Below are 17,073 nucleotides of genomic sequence, written 5' to 3'. Positions count from 1 at the left end.
AGGACCTAGTACCACAACACTACTCAAAGATTTGCTATATGACAAAAGCGCTCTGCTGTTTTTGAGGACCTACATCAAAAGTGCTACTCAAAGATCTTGAACAAGATCACTCTGCTGTTTTGAAGGACCTACTACAACAACACTACTCAAAGATTTTCTACAGTATATATATGACAAGAACACTCTGCTGTTTTTGAGGACCTACTGCAAAAATGCAGTTCTTCTGAAACAACGCTTTTTGCCATTTAAATGCACCCCCGCCATTGGGGGTGGGGTTGTACAGCGAGTCAGTGGGAGCTGAAATGGGCTCAGGGGCTGACAAGATGAAGCAAGCGTATGTTTTCGAGACAAAAGTGGGGCAAATCTGCAGGGGAACCTGAGAGACATCAGGTGTAAACATCATACGGGCATTTGACAAAGCGCTACAAAGGATGAAAGCATGAAAGCAATGTGGTGCCAGGAAATCCACACTGTGATGTGGCTTGGAGCATCTGTGAAGGAGTCCAATGTCTCAGCAGCAAGAACACCAATAGCATCATATCATGTATAATATATTCAATACAGTCCTGGCCCACATTCCAAAAACATGCTAGGTTAATTGGCCACTTCAACAGACAGCTTTTTTAGAGCTGTCAATTAAAATATTTGATTGTGATTAATCATCGTTATGTCCATTGTTAACTCAAATTAATCACATTTAATCACAGAGCGAAATACCTTTTTATCCATAACAAGTAGGAGAAATGCTGCACAGCTGGGTCAAGTGGTTATCGCGCAGGCCACACAGCTAGGATACCCGAGTTCAATTCCACCCTCAGCCATCTCTGTGTGGAGTTTGCATGTTCTCCCCGTGCATGCGTGGGTTTTCTCCGGGTACTCCGGTTTCCTCCCACATTCCTAAAACATGCTAGGTTAATTGGCAACTCCAACAGACAGCTTTTTCAGAGCTGTCAATCGATTAAAATATTTGATTGCGATTAATCACCATTATGTCCATTGTTAACTAAAATTAATCACATTTAAATTTAAATTTGCTAACTACAAGGATGAAGAGTCTTGAACCAGTCATGATGTGCTATATATATATCACTATATTGACACTTACTATGGTACACATTATGTCATTGGATGGTCATATCACCTCGTACTTCGGTACGAGGTACATCATTACAAAAAAAACCCCAAAAAACCTTAAACTGTATTATGGAAAGCAGGAAGTGAACAAATGTAACAGTTACTGATTGTAAAAGTACCAGATGGAGGGGTAGGATTTAATAAGCTTTGCTTCTTCCTACTCCTTTTGGACATGTGGAACTGTGAACTGATTATGTGATGCATTCAATTGTAATCTGATCCGTTTAAAAAAAAAAAAAAAAACTAAACACAAATTATTAAAAATTAATAAAATAAATTAATAAATAAAATTTGCTAAATACAAGGATGAAGAGTCTTGAACCAGTCATGATGTGCTATATATATCACTATATTGACACTTACTATGGTACCCATTATGTCATTGGATGCTCATATCACATTGTACTTCGGTACGAGGTACATTATTTATATAAAAAAAAATAAAATAAAAAACTAACTGTATTATGGAAAGCAGGAAGTGAACAAATGTAACAGTTACTGATTGTAAAAGTACCAGATGGAGGGGTAGGATTTAATAAGCTTTGCTTCTTCCTACTCCTTTTGGACATGTGGAACTGTGAACTGATTATGTGATGCATTCAATTGTAATCTGATGCATGTTCAAATGAAATTAAACCATTACCATTACCATATATACAATTGTAATAGAATGAAGCTTTCCATTTGAAGTTTGGAGGGATTCCTGTACTGCAGTAAATGATTCTATATACATGTGCATGTCAGTCCCGACTGCAAGAAGGCGAAGCAAGATCTAAATAAAAGCACATGTGCCGAGTGCAGCCCAGCAACAACATCCCAGTAACTGCTACTTTGTCGCTAAGCCTTTGATGCGCTGCCAGCGCTAAAGTGTGTGTTTGCGGGTGTATCCCATAGTATCCCATAGTATCCCATATTCCCGGGGCCCCATAAGGAAAATATGGAGTAAGTCCATGTAGTTTACACATAAAAGCAGGTTTTACAGCAACAAGCTATGAAAATGATGATGTGTTCAGCACTCTTTGAGGTCATTTTGCGTTACTTCGCTACAACTTTCTTGTTCGTTTCTTCACTCCGACGAGGCTTTCCAGGGGACAAGTGGAAGTGGAAAGAAGAACGGGGTGGGGGGTGAGTACTTTTTGGGGATTTGAAGTTAGATTTACAGCTCGGCGGTGCATGTGTGATGTCAGGGTTTAAGACTCCCTTAGCTTTTTTTTTTTTTTTTTGGGGTGGATGGGGGGGGGTTCATTTGAAAACGCCTGGTGGGAGTTGGAGCCTGAAAGAATGTGTGTGGATGGATGACTTTGTGTGAGGTGTTTGACTTGAAAAACGGGAATACACGGTGTCTGAATTGTGTGAATATGTTTCTGCTCCCGTTCGATTCCAACGTGTCGTGTTGTAATTTCGTCTTTTCACTAAATGACACAAAGCAGGCGTCCATCCAAAGAACTGCTGAACTAGCAAGCACAGTTAGGTTGCAAAGTGTGCAATGGTACCGTCAAAGACTTTTATTGTACTGACTGGCTTAGGCTTTGTTTATTTTGCGCATATTTTGACTAAATGGGAGTGTTTTGCTCTTCAAAACAAGCCCAAACGTAAAAAAAAAGCTGATAAGAATCAAAGAATTGAACACATTTTTTCTGCTGTCTTTCTCGGCCCCTTTTAGTCACGCTAAAACCTTTCCTGACTGATTTGTGGTCCACGCTCCTTGAAAAGGTCAGTTGCCAGTTACATTCCCTTTTCGCTCCGTCCGATAATGACTCGTACCAATTCTTTGAACGCAACTTCCAAATAAGGATCAATCACCTTATTGCCAACATGCCAACCACGACCAACCATGACTCTGAAGGAATGAAAAGCCAGCATAGAACAGCAAGAACAGCAGAAGAACAGTGGAATGCTTGTCTTTGATAGGGAATGTTTTCCAGGTAACGTTTTAACATTCCGAATTCTTAACATTCCAAATTTTGCCCATCATTCACAATCCTTATGCGAGACATGAACACACATCTTTCTCTTTCTGTGTATTCCAAAGATATAAAAACAGATAAAACAAGGCAAAAAAGCACCCAAAACTCCCATTTACATAATGTGATATGCATATTAGCCAAGCTACAACAAATTGTTATTGTTGTTGTTATTAAGGGGGGCTATTATGCTAATTTTTCCACCCTTAGTACTGAGTTGTGGACTCCTATAGAGCAAATACACACAATAACCACCACAAAAAAAACTTCCTAGATCTTCCAGAATCTGCACCTATTCCAGCAGTATTTCCTTCGATTTGTGCTTCCTGATAAAAAGCCAAATTTATGCCACCCACGGCTCACCTCCGGGCTTGCACACCTCACTGTGATTGGTCACACGCCCAAATGTACTTCCTGATTACACATTTTGTCAAAGGCAGCGCTGGTGCTGTGAAGCTAAGAAATTGAACCTGAGGATGCTTTGTTTACAAACTGCAGAAAATCTTCAACATCGGTAGTGGAAATGTGATCGTTTTGAGCGGGACTACCAGATATTGGTGAGCACTGTGGATCTGTACACCTCCGTGGATGCGCAGCATGTCTGACATTAATGCACCTTTCCCAAGGGGAAGCAGAACTGGAACCGTTTAAAGGGGAACTATTATGCTCATTTTTCGACCCTTTGTATTGAGTTGTGGACTCCTATAGAGCAGCTACACACAATAACCAGCAGTAACCAGAATGAATGAATTAAGAGTTTTGTGCAATCTCAGCAACTATTGCTACCACAAAGTAATGGTAATCATAATGGTTTTATTTCATTTGAACTGATGAACATGACATCAGATTACAATTGAATGCATCACATAATCAGTTCACAGTTCCACATGTCCAAAAGGAGTAGGAAGAAGCAAAGCTTATTAAATCCTACCCCTCCATCTGGTACTTTTACAATCAGTAACTGTTACATTTGTTCACTTCCTGCTTTCCTAATATAATTTAAGTTTTTTTTAAGTTTAATTTTATTTTTTGTTATTTATTTTTTATTTCTTAATATCTCTTTCTTAATATAGTTTGTTTGTTTGTTTGTTTGTTTGTTTTTTTGGCACATACTGAAGTATGAGGTGAATTCAATCTTGCCAATATTTTATAATTGAACTCCGGACATGTTTTATATCGATATATATTTTCTTTTTTTTTTTATAAAACTGGACTTATGAATAATAGTAATGGTTTTATTTTATTTGAACATGCATCAGAATTACAATTGAATGCATCACATAATCAGTTCACAGTTCCACATGTCCAAAAGGAGTAGGAAGAAGCAAAGCTTATTAAATCCTACCCCTCCATCTGGTACTTTTACAATCAGTAACTGTTACATTTGTTCACTTCCTGCTTTCCTAATGTAATTTAAGTTGTTGTTTTAATTAATTTAAAAAATGTAATACATTTATTTATTTACTTATTTTTTATTATTTCTTTTATTATTTTTTTATTATTTTTTAATTAATTTTTATTTATTTATTTGATTTAACTTTATCTATTTATTTATTTTTTGTCACGTACCGAAGTACGAAGTACGAAGTAGTCCTAGCATATAAGTGTTTCAAATGTAGTTCTTCCCTGAGATCATATTTCTCCTCTCTTGTAGAGAAGTATTGGATGACATTTTTAGCTAATTGGTTATTTTTAGCCTTATGCATTATTTTAGCTGTTTGAAGATGAACTATATCAGCAAGTTGAAGTATTTGTGATTTTAGAAATAAGGAGTTAGTATGTGATGAGAGGTTATTTCCCAAGGAAGAAATAGTATATAGTCGGTGGTTTGGAGCTGGTATGAAAAAAGAAAATCACAAAAAAATACAAAATGTCATTTTAGCCATTTTTGGTGGATTTTATTTTTAGGTCACATTACCCAGCCTTATAAAAAAAAGGTTAGGAACCGATGCTGTTGAAAGACACAGTGTATTTTCTGTGAGAAAAGGAAAAGAGAAAACTCTGCGATTGCAACAAGTGAAGCGCATGCTGATTTACAGCAGCGTTCCTTTTCCATCATGAGGTCAGCGGAAAGATCAGCAGACGGTGAGCAGATCAGCAGGAGGAAGCAGCTGGCCTCTGGAAAAGCCACCCAAAGACAACAAAGCAATGCTAAGCGACATTGTTGATACGTCTCTTTCAACCCGAACGCCGCATCCCGAAGACGTCTTTTACGCTTTTTTTTGGCATTTTTAAGCCATAAAAATAGCCACAAGGTGGCAGATGTGCATTTGTTGACTTTTAATGTTTATAAACATTTGGTATTTTGCACTGCATTTTACTGTACTTTACTGCATTTTACTGTACTTCTCAGTGCACTAGAAGCGGAAGTAGGCCAATGGAGACACAGCCCAAGAATCAAGTCCACCTGTGGCGGCCTGGCGGCAAAGGCGTTGTGTTCTCTCGGCATTCCTGTTTCCCGCAGATCGATGTGACGCTTATCTGTCAGAGTGCTGAGTAATTGTTACCATCACAAAAGACGAAAGCAAACGGAAAAAAAACAACCTGTGCTGACATTCCTGAGATATTCTTCCCTGAGTGCATATTGCATAGTTGTGAAGAAAATGTTTCGTTTGGAGTGTCGGAGTGGCTTAGCGACGCTAATGGGACATATTTAGGAATTATTTCCAAGCATCACAGACCAGGAACGTACAAAATGTCGCTGAAATTCGCTATGCATGCGGGGTGATAACGTGGCCTTCGTCACCTCAGAAAAAAATCAGACATGTTCTTTCATGCCCCGTACTGCATGAGTGTCTAATTTCTGGGATGAAAAGTAAATAGGTATGCACACTCGGGAGGGAAATAGTAATGACAGAAGGCATTTTTAATAAAGCAGGGTGAACGAAGCGTGGCCCGCGGCACTTTCTAAAAATATAATTTCACAAGAAAACCAAGAACGACAGCAAAAGTGGAAAAATCAAATCTAAAGTCAAATATTAAGAAAAAAATTTGGATTAAAAATTATCATTTTAGTAGCAAAAAAATTAAACATTGTGACACCTAATATATATTAGGTGTCACATTATATTAATATCTGCAAATGTAGGAAATATCAGAAACTGCAGAAATTTTACGAGAATAAAGTCAAGACATTAAAATTATTAACATTATTATGAGAACAAATAATGTCATTTTAGTAGCACAGTATAGAAATATTCAAGACAAAATATGTTATATGTTAAAATGTTATATACATTTGGTTAAATTACAGTATATGAGTTGCAAGATAGAGTTAAAATATTAAAGGAAAATATGATTTTTTTAAAAAATATAACAGCATAAAAAATAAAACAAAGACCTAAGTTGTATATTTTGGATAATTTGTTCGGGAAAAAAGTTATAATAATACGGAGAATAAAGTCAAAATGTTCCAGCAGTAAAGTCATAATTACAAAAAAAAAATTACATGACAAAATGAAAAGATTTGGAAATGTATTGACTCCCTCATTGAAAAATGAGGGCTGTCAAAATTAACATGTTCATGACGCCTCTCATTCGCTCACATTTTGGATTTGCTGAACGTTTGTGGGCGAGTTTAAGAACTAATATGCTAATAATAAAGAAAAATAGTAACACAAAATATGATTGCAGACTGTATTGTTTGAAATAATGGCCCATAGTTCCCAAATTGATATCCTTTTACATAACATTTGATGTCATTATCGTTGTAGTTGTACATTGAATCGTTTACCACAAAGAGATTTATCTCTATCTGTGATTAAATGCTATTAATTCTGAGTTAACTATGGGCAAAAAAAATGTGATTAATCGCGATCAAATATTTTAATTCTCATTGACAGCCCTATTAAAAACGCAACAGCAGAAACGGGAAAAGTCGAATAAATATTAAGAGAAAAAAATATTAAAAACAAAATTTTTACAAGAATAAAGAACAAAAATGAAAGAGAAAAACTGAGTAAAAATAGAAGATCCTTTTGGTGGCATTCAGTTTCTTGTTGAAATACAGTACCGTATTTTCTGGACTATAAGTTGCTCCGGAGTATAAGTCGCACAATGCCAAAAATGCATAATTAGGTAGAAAAAAACATACATAAGTCGCTCCGGACTATAAGTCGCACAAGGCCAAAAATGCACAATTAGGTAGAAAAAAACATACATAAGTCGCTCTGGACTATAAGTTGCACAAGGCCAAAAATGCATAATTAGGTAGAAAAAAACATACATAAGTCGCTCCGGACTATAAGTCGAACAAGGCCAAAAATGCATAATTAGGGAGAAAAAAACATACATAAGTCGATCCGGACTATAAGTCGCACAAGGCCAAAAATGCACAATTAGGTAGAAAAAAACATACATAAGTCGCTCGGGACTATAAGTCGCACAAGGCCAAAAATGCATAATTAGGTAGAAAAAAAACATACATAAGTCGCTCCGGACTATAAGTCGCACAAGGCCAAAAATGCACAATTAGGTAGAAAAAAACATACATAAGTCGCTCCGGACTATAAGTCGCACAAGGCCAAAAATGCACAATTAGGTAGAAAAAAACATACATAAGTCGCTCTGGACTATAAGTCGCACAAGGCCAAAAATGCATAATTAGGTAGAAAAAAAACATACATAAGTCGCTCCGGACTATAAGTCGCACAAGGCCAAAAGTGCATAATTAGGTAGGAAAAAAAAGATACATATAAGTCGCAAAACTACTTGACCAAAAAATGGCATGTATTGCGTACCAAAACATCCCAAGTGGCATCCTTTCATGTCGCACCATGTGGTACCTTGCTGGAAAAAGTGCGGACAGCCGTGTGATCGAACATCATGCAAGCCCCACTGCCTGGAGCCAACAACTACTCCATCACTCCAATGATGTTTCAATGTTAGCATAAATAAAGCTAACAACTTCTCAACAGAGACTAATTAGTCCGTTTTTGATGGACGGGTTTAATTGGCGGGAAAGAATGACCTCACCGCGGCTGGGAATAAGAGTTCATGTTCATAAATAAGACATACAGCTCGCCCCAACGGTGGCCAACACAGCACGTTTTTGTTTTGTTTTGTGGGTGGGCTGGGTCATGGAAATGCACAGCATCATCTTTTGCATTTCAAGGTTTTACTCTTAGTCAGACTTTTATAGTCGCCAACGTGGCTACGACAACACGCTTGGTTGAACATTGCTAGGATTCAGCGTAGAGTGCCAAATAGTGGCCCTTCCTTTTCTATTGGCCTTTGGCAAATCCTGAAAAATGGAAGAATTCCTCATCAAATTCATTCATTTTCTACCGCTTATGCTCACGAGGGTCGCAGCCATGCTGGAGCCTATCCCAGCTGTCTTTGGGTGAGAGGCGGGGTACACCCTGGACTGGTGGCCAGCCAATCACAGGGCACATATAGACAAACAACCATTCACACTCACATTCATACCTATGGACAATTTGGAGTGGCCAATTAAGCTAGCATGTTTTTGGAATGTGGGAGGAAACCGGAGTACCCGGAGAAAACCCACGCATGCACGGGGAGAACATGCAAACTCCACACAGAGATGGCCGAGGGTTGGGAAAGACAAAATAAGAAGCCAAAAAGTTACCACTTCCACACAAAATAGGAGGAGAACTCATTCATTTTCTACCACTTATCCTCACAAGGGTCATAGGGGTTGCTCCGGTTTCCTCCCACATTCCAAAAACATGCTAGGTTAATTAGCCACTCCAAATTGTCCATAGGTATGAATGTGAGTGTGAATGGTTGTTTGTCTATATGTGCCCTGTGATTGGCTGGCCACCAGTCACATGGTGTTGTGATATACTGTAACTGATGGATTGGTATTTCAGAAGTGAAATAATGTTTATTGGATTAACACAGGGCTGCGCAGTGGTCAAATGGTTAGCGCAGGCCTCACAGCTAGGAGACCCCAGTTCAATTCCACCCTCGGCATGTTCTCCCCGTGCATGCGTGGGTTTTCTCCAGGTACTCCGGTTTGCTCCCACATTCCAAAAACATGCTAGGTTAATTGGCCACTCCAAATTGTCCATAGGTATGAATGTGAGTGTGAATGGTTGATTGTCTATATGTGCCCTGTGATTGGCTGGCCACCAGTCGCACGAAGACAGCTGGGATAGGCTCCAGTGGTAGAAAATGAATGAATGAATGGTATGAACTTACAGATGGTCAAACACTGTAGTTAGTCTGTGATGCTGCTAGCTCCTTTTACAATATTATGATCTTGTTCATTGGACTACAAAAAAAAAACTCTTGTCATGTCAGCATTTTTCGACTGAAAACATTCTTTTGGCACCTCAGGTTCTGGAAAATTGGCCAGATTGTTCCCTTCCGCAGAGCGTTTCGCTGATGTCTCCGTTCTCTTCGCCACACGCGACACTGAGTCACCAAAACAAGCGAGCAGGCTGTCAAAGCCGTGACGTTCTTACGAGCTGGCCGGGTTCGCGCTGCGGCTTCTCTGCGGTTGTGCACTCGCTGTCACACTTTCATGTTTCCCCCACTTTTGCCCTGCCTGACTTGACTGTGCACTCCTGCTTTGCCACACACGCGGCGCTGAGTGTGCAGGGAAGGAGCCTAAGTAAATCCGATTCCTTGACTCGCTGTGCAAAACAGCAACATGTGGAATAACAACACAAAAAAAAAGATGAGTCAAGTCAGGGCTTTGTGACGGTCGGAGTCGAACAGCAACGGTCATTTCAAAGCACACTCACGCCACACAACTACGTCAGCTTATTTGAGCCGCTGTCTTTTACAGCCTAATAAAAAAACATAAACATTCTTTTTTTTTTTTTTTTTTCAAAACCATCACGTCCAACAGTTGCCCCAGGTGTAAAATCAACATGGGTTCCATTTCGCCGCACGCCTCGACCACCGCAGCCGCTCTCCACACGCTTTTCATTTTGTCCCCCATGTTTGCTTGATTATTACTATTTTTTTTTTTAGTATTACAAATATTTAAACCTTCTTCTTGAATAATCTTCGGAAAGTTTATTTTTGTGATATGATGACTTTATTCCCACAATTGTAACTTTTTCCCCAACCTACTTTTCCACAAATTACAACTTTATTTATTTTTATTTTTATTTTTATTTTTATTTTTATTTTTATTTTTATTTTTATTTTTATTTTTATTTTTATTTTTATTTTTATTTTTATTTTTATTTTTATTTTTATTTTTATTTTTATTTTTAATTTTAATTTTAAATATTTATTTATTCTTCTATTCTTTTATATTCTTTCATGCCGTGAAAGACGTCAACGGTAAATTGAATTATTTGATTTAAGCTTGTATAATAAGCTTATATTATAAGCTTCAATCATTATTTATACTCCAGAGCATCTTATAAATGACAAAACTGTTTATGTTACTGGACACCTTTTCTGTTCATTGTTGACTCAGAATTAATCGCATTTAATCACAGATAGAGATAAATCTCTTTGTGGTAAACGATTCCATGTGCAACTACAACGATAATGACATCAAATGTTATGTAAAAGGATAGCAATTTGGGAAAAATTGGGTATTTCAAACAATACAGTCTGCAATCATATTTTGTGTTACTATTTTTCTTTATTATTAGCATATTAGCTCTTAAACTCGCCCACAAACAGCAAATACAAATGTGAACAAGTGAGATTAACTTTGAAAAATCTTCTATTTGTACTTAATTTTTGCTTGTTTGCCTTTATTCTTGTAAAAAAAAGATCTCTGTTGCGTTTTTAGTCAATTAAAATTAAAATATTTGATCACGATTGATCACATTTCACATGCTTTTTTCTACCTAATTATGCATTTTTGGCCTTGTGCGACTTATAGTCCAGAAAATACGATATTATATATTAAACAATAAAAAAAACAGGTGGGTAATGATCCCTGGTAAATAAGAATACAGTATAAGTGTATGTGTGTATGCGTCTCTTTGTGCTACTGTATATGGCTGAATGACAAGAGGGGTCACTCTGCATGTGTATAGAACAGGGGTGGGCAAACTACGGCCCGGGGGCCACATCCGGCCCGCCAAGTGTTTGAATACGGCCCACCCAATCTTTCCAAAGTATTTCATTTAATAATAATTATTATTATTATTAGATTATTATAATTATTATTAGAACTATTATGATTATTATAATTACTATATTAATGCTAATTATTATATTAATTATATATAATATTATTGTTATATTTGCATATTTTACATAATAATAATATAATAATTATAATTATTATTTTAATTTTATTGTAATTATTATAATATTTTATTATTTTTAAAATATTTAAATATAAATATAAAATAATAAATAATAATAGCAGATTGCATGACAATTTTACAGACACAATAATACCAGGTGGACTGTTACGTGTAAAATATATAGTCTGCCCCCCCCGTAAATTTTGTCATATCAATGCGGCCCGCGAGTCAAAAAGTTTGCCCACCCCTGGTATAGAATCTCCTTCAGATCCTAAGTTGCTATGTTAGCATAGTTGCTAACGATGAAAAAACGTGTGACTAAGTGAAGAAATAGAGTATAAATAGTGTTTTCCCTGACAGCAGAGTCATGTTAATGTTACTAATCTTAGTACTTTGTACTTTCTTCCATTCTACACAACACCCAAAACACCGCTCCTCCCGGTCGAGGCAGATGGCCTCCATCTTTTCCCACTCGAAGGAGCTGTTGAATCTCTCGAGTGGAGTTTTATACGATACTACAGCACCTCTACAATCCATTGGCGCGGAGGAGCCAAAATCATCACCGTGCAAAACGGGACAAGCTTGCAACACATCTGGCGCCCACGCATGCTTTTGGCCGATGATGACTGTCATCCAGATGGATGAACACGTCACCTTCTGGAGCTCTGAAGTCATTAACACGTAATTATCGAATACCAACACGGCTCAGCTCAGGGATGCACGCGTCTGCACGGGGCCAAGTGCAACAACGGCATACTGATGATATTTGGGAGATAAGGAGCCCTTCAGGCCAAATACTTTCAACCATGTCGACATTTCTGCTGCTGTCAGTGATGGAGGATTCCAATCAGCAGCTGCTTTTTTTTTAATCTGCTTTGGCTGGAAGTCAGTTTTCTGTTGCAATGTTTAGAGATCTGATATTCCCCAAAAATGGCAAGTAAAATGAATAGTTTTTTCACATGACGTCTTCAAAAATAATGAAAATAAATAATAATTGACATAAGTATAAGTATGTTTACTTTAAAAAATTAAGAAAATCTAAATTATTTTTTTATTTTCCTCAAAATGGTTGAAATGAATAAAAAATTATGACATGAAATGTGATTTACTAAATATAGGTAAATAAATCCACTTGCGTCTGTGAAAATACATCAATAATTTACTTCATAAATGTAAATAATTCTAAAAAGTAGTTTGAGATTTATAAAAATACATTATTATCTAAATAGTTGATATAAAATAGTCCTAAATATATTTACTTTTTATTTTCAAGTGAAATGTATTTAAATATTGCATTTTTTTAGGGCCTCAAAAATAGTCAAAATAAATCAAATTTAAAATGGAATTATTCACAAACTGAGATTAAGTAAAAATAAATTAAGTTGTTTTTTGGAAAAATACATAAATAGTTGCCTTAAAAATTGTAATAATTCTAAAAAATATATTTGGCTATATTTGGCTAGTAAATAAATAAAAACGATCAATCTTGCCAAAATATTCCCCAAAAATGTCAAGTAAAATGAATAGTTTTTTCACATGAGGTCTTCAAAAATAATGAAAATAAATAATAATTGACATGTGTAAGTATAACTATGTTTACTTTAAAAAATTAAGTAAAATGTATCTAAATTATTATTTTATTTTCCTGAAAATGGTTGAAATGAATAAAAAATGAAGACATGAAATGTGATTTACTAAATATAGGTAAATAAATCCACTTGCGTCTGTGAAAATACAGCAATAATTTACTTCATAAATGTAAATAATTCTAAAAATTTGTTTGAGATTTTTAAAAATATATTATTATCTAAATAGTTGATATAAAATGGTCCTAAATATATTTACTTTTTATTTTCAAGTGAAATGTATTCAAATATTGTATTTTTTCAGGGCCTCAAAAATAGTCAAAATAAATCAAATTAAAAATTTAATTATTCACAAACTGAGGTTAAGTAAAAATAAATTAAGTTGTTTTTTGGAAAAATACATAAATAGTTGCCTTAAAAATTGTAATAATTCTAAAAAATATATTTGGCTATATTTGGCTAGTAAATAAATAAAAAAGATCAATCTTGCCAAAAATATTCCCCAAAAATATCAAGTAAAACGAATAGTTTTTTCACCTGAAGTCTTCAAAAATAATGAAAATAAATCATAATTGACATGTGTAAGTGTAGTAAGTATATTTACTTTAAAAAATTAAGTAAAATGTTTCTAAATTATTTGTTTCCTCAAAATGGTTGAAATGAATAAAAAAAATTAAGACATGAAATGTATTCATGTGATTTACTAAATATAGGTAAATAAATCCACTTGCGTCTGTGAAAATACATCAACAATTTACTTCATAAATGTAAATAATTCTAAAAATTAGTTTGAGATTTTTAAAAATACATTATTATCTAAATAGTTGATATAAAATAGCCCTAAATATATTTACTTTTTATTATCAAGTGAAATTTATTTTTTAGGGCCTCAAAAATAGTCAAAATAAATCAAATTTAAAATGTAATTATTCACAAACTGAGGTTAAGTAAAAATAAATAAAGTTGTTTTTGGAAAAATACATAAATAGCTGCCTTAAGAAATGTAATAATTCAAAAAATATATATTTGGCTATATTTGGCTGGAAGTCAGTTTTCTGTTGCAATGTTTAGAGATCTGATATTCCCCAAAAATGTCAAGTAAAATGAATAGTTTTTTCACATGACATCTTCAAAAATAATGAAAATAAATAATAATTGACATGTGTAAGTATAACTATTTTTACTTTAAAAAAATTAAGTGTTTAGAGATCTGCTTTTGTGATTCCGCAACATGTGTTTAGTTAACGTACGCTCCTGCCGCAACCCAAATAGACCCGACACTTCAATCACTGACGTGTTTATCACCTCACCTCTACAGACGTTCTGTTCATCCGCAGTGAACCCGGGGGCACAGTGGATCGTTCGGACGGACGGAGAATGCCTGCCCGGGCTGTCCGGAAACACCCGCGGGGGCTGAGGTTGGTTCGGGGGGACGGCCGGCACTGGGGGGGCCGGGTCTTGCGCGGGCATCTCTTCGCCTTCCTGACTCGTGAAGATGACGGCGCTCTTGGGGAGGCACAGGTAGCCCCCGAAGTGGTTGATGCACTGCATACCTCCTTTGCAGGCGTCGTCCAGAAGGGCACATTCGTCTATGTCTGAAATTTTAAAAAATGGTGCCAATTTGTGCATCAGACTGTGGAGTACATTACAGTAGTATACAGAAGAATAATAAATATAAATAACTAATAAAAATAAAATAATAAGGAGAAATAATAAATAACTAGGGGTAAAAGCATAAAAGACTACAGAATGACAACAAGTCCCAGAATACATTGCTTTGCGTCTCCCATGGTAGAGTCCCTTGTTTGCTCCTTTAAACCGATTTTAAAACATAATTTCATAACACAAATCGGCAGTGGGAACAAGTCTTATGATGTGTATTTAGCAAATAAAACTATGTCGTAAGCTAGTTGAAGGGAGGCGGTGATTAGCGTAGCTTATGTTAGCTTAGCTGTTTAAATGTAAAACTGAAGTTGGAGTCCATGAGGTCCAACACTGCTTGGCCCGGCCTGATTAGTAAATTGGTGTCTTTGAACGCAACTCTTCAAGCTGTTTTCAGTACTGTTTGTTCATTTGGAGCTGTCAAAATGATGGCATCCTGTCATTTACCTTCATAAAACATAATTTCATAACACAAATCGGCAGTGGGAACAAGTCTTATGATATGTATTTAGCAAATAAAACTATGTCGGACAAAAACGTAAGCTAGTTGAAGGGTGGCGGTTATTAGCGTAGCTTATGTTAGCTTAGCTGTTTAAATGTAAAACTGAAGTTGGAGTCCATGAGGTCCAACACTGCTTGGCCCGGCCTGATTAGTAAATTGGTGTCTTTGAACGCAACTCTTCAAGCTGTTTTCAGTACTGTTTGTTCATTTGGAGCTGTCAAAATGATGGCATCCTGTCATTTACCTTCATAAAACATAATTTCATAACACAAATCGGCAGTGGGAACAAGTCTTATGATGTGTATTTAGCAAATAAAACTATGTCGGACAAAAACGTAAGCTAGTTGAAGGGAGGCGGTTATGTTAGCTTAGCTGTTTTAGCTACATAAGTGGCCTTATGTACCGCAACCAGGAAGTACGGTGGCTTTTGAGGGACAAAACACTTCCGGACAAGCTACACTTTGTCATGTGCTAGTGACTTTTTTACAAAACAATCATGTTATATCTTACCTTTACACTGCTCCCTCACAGTATCGTACTCGTAACCTTCAGTGCACTGTGGAACAAAATACAACCATACAATTTAATTATATCCAGTCCATTCAAATAGAATATATTTTAAATGGTTTGGCTACTTACGGAGTAAGAAATAGGCTCATGGGTCTCCTGGGGGAGGACGTGGGAGAAAAGAGCAAAGAGGAACCCCACGCAGATCCACAGCATGTTGGCTTGCAGGAAAAAAGAAGAAGAAGAAGAGGAGTTGAACTCCAATGTGGCAACAGGTTTTAATAGCACTTTTATTCCATCGTTGATAGCATTTCCTAACGAGTCCTGACATCTCCTGTAATGTCATGTTGATGCTGGCGCTGCTCCAAGCCAATGGGCCACTTCCAGGCACAACACCAAAAAGGGATTAGCGCGTCAAATACACGCGGAAACACGCCCGAGGGGATACAAGTTGTCAACAATGCAAAACGTACGTATAATATTCACCAAAGTCGATGTTGCTCTGAGGGATTCTGCGTGGATTCAGTTATCATGACTTGTTTACATGAAGACGTGTTGTGATGGCGGTGTCGTACCTGGAAATTACCTGTGGAGGGTCAAACAAGTCCCACGGAGGATGTGCTTCGAAGAAGAAGGCGGTGGTGGATGGCGTGACAAGGCTGAGCGAGTGGAGCAGCATTGGACATGAACGTGGATGACATGCTGGGGGCGGACGTGTACCAAGCAGGTTGTCTCTCACTCACTCACCGGGCTGCAGCCAAGCTAAGTCCCCCCACCCGTGCAGGCTACCGTTGGCGACCTCTATTGGCCATTGGTAATATTGCACACTAGATTGCTGTTGTATTTCTTTGCTTTCAAAATTGCTGATAAATCTATATAAAATATAAACACAAAGAAAGACGTCAACGGTAAATTTAATTATTTGATTTAAGCTTATATAATAAGCTTATATAATAAGCTTAAATCGTTTTTTTTCAATTAAAAATTATCCAAATTTCAATGCAAAAAGCACTAGTAAATAAATAAAAAAAGATCAATCTTGCCAAAATATTCCCCAAAAATGTCAAGTAAAATGAATAGTTTTTTCACATGAAGTCTTCAAAAATAATGAAAACAAATAAATAATAATTGACATGTGTAAGTATAAGTATGTTTACTTAAACAAATTAAGTAAAATGTATATAAATTATTTTTTTATTTTCCTCAAAATGGTTGAAATGAATGAAGTGTATTCATGTGATTTAGTAAATATATAGGTAAATAAACCCAGTTGCATCTGTGAAAATAAATCAATAATTTACTTCATAAATGTAAATAATTTTGAGATTTTGAAAAAAATTGAGATTTTGAAAAATACATTATTATCTAAATTGTTGATATAAAACAGCCATAAATATATTTACTTTATATTTTCAAGTGAAATGTATTTACATTTTTTTAGGGCCTCAAAAATAGTCAAAATAAATCAAATTTAAAATGTAATTATTCACAAACTGAGGTTAAGTAAAAATAAATAAAATAAGTTG

At 36.0% G+C, this 17,073-nt stretch overlaps 1 protein-coding gene and 1 long non-coding RNA gene across 8 annotated transcripts in view; one reads left to right on the top strand and one right to left on the bottom strand.

Annotated features, from left to right (window-relative positions):
• The window catches only part of efemp1 (EGF containing fibulin extracellular matrix protein 1), a 30,348-nt gene extending 13,918 nt beyond the window's left edge, over positions 1-16,430 (bottom strand). For 2 of the 7 annotated variants that reach the window (XM_058064298.1, XM_058064302.1), the window contains exons 1-4: positions 16,123-16,427; positions 15,680-15,768; positions 15,551-15,596; positions 14,187-14,471 (exon numbers count right to left, since the gene is read on the bottom strand). In XM_058064298.1, coding sequence (XP_057920281.1) covers positions 14,187-14,471; positions 15,551-15,596; positions 15,680-15,763 — 415 coding nt within the window. In that variant the 5' untranslated portion in view covers positions 15,764-15,768; positions 16,123-16,427. Of the gene's footprint in view, positions 1-14,186; positions 14,472-15,550; positions 15,597-15,679; positions 15,769-16,033 lie in introns of all 7 variants that reach the window. The other 5 variants (XM_058064301.1, XM_058064299.1, XM_058064300.1 and 2 more) reach the window with 5 other exon arrangements.
• LOC131114219 (uncharacterized) lies at positions 15,500-16,442 on the top strand. The gene is made up of 3 exons (XR_009121581.1): positions 15,500-15,822; positions 15,917-16,016; positions 16,098-16,442. It is a non-coding gene; the product is annotated as an uncharacterized LOC131114219 (long non-coding RNA).
• Positions 16,443-17,073: the final 631 nt, after the last annotated feature.

Source organism: Doryrhamphus excisus, chromosome 2, assembly GCF_030265055.1.
Source record: "Doryrhamphus excisus isolate RoL2022-K1 chromosome 2, RoL_Dexc_1.0, whole genome shotgun sequence".
NCBI lineage: Eukaryota > Metazoa > Chordata > Actinopteri > Syngnathiformes > Syngnathidae > Doryrhamphus > Doryrhamphus excisus.
This window is presented reverse-complemented; position numbering and strand designations above follow the sequence as displayed.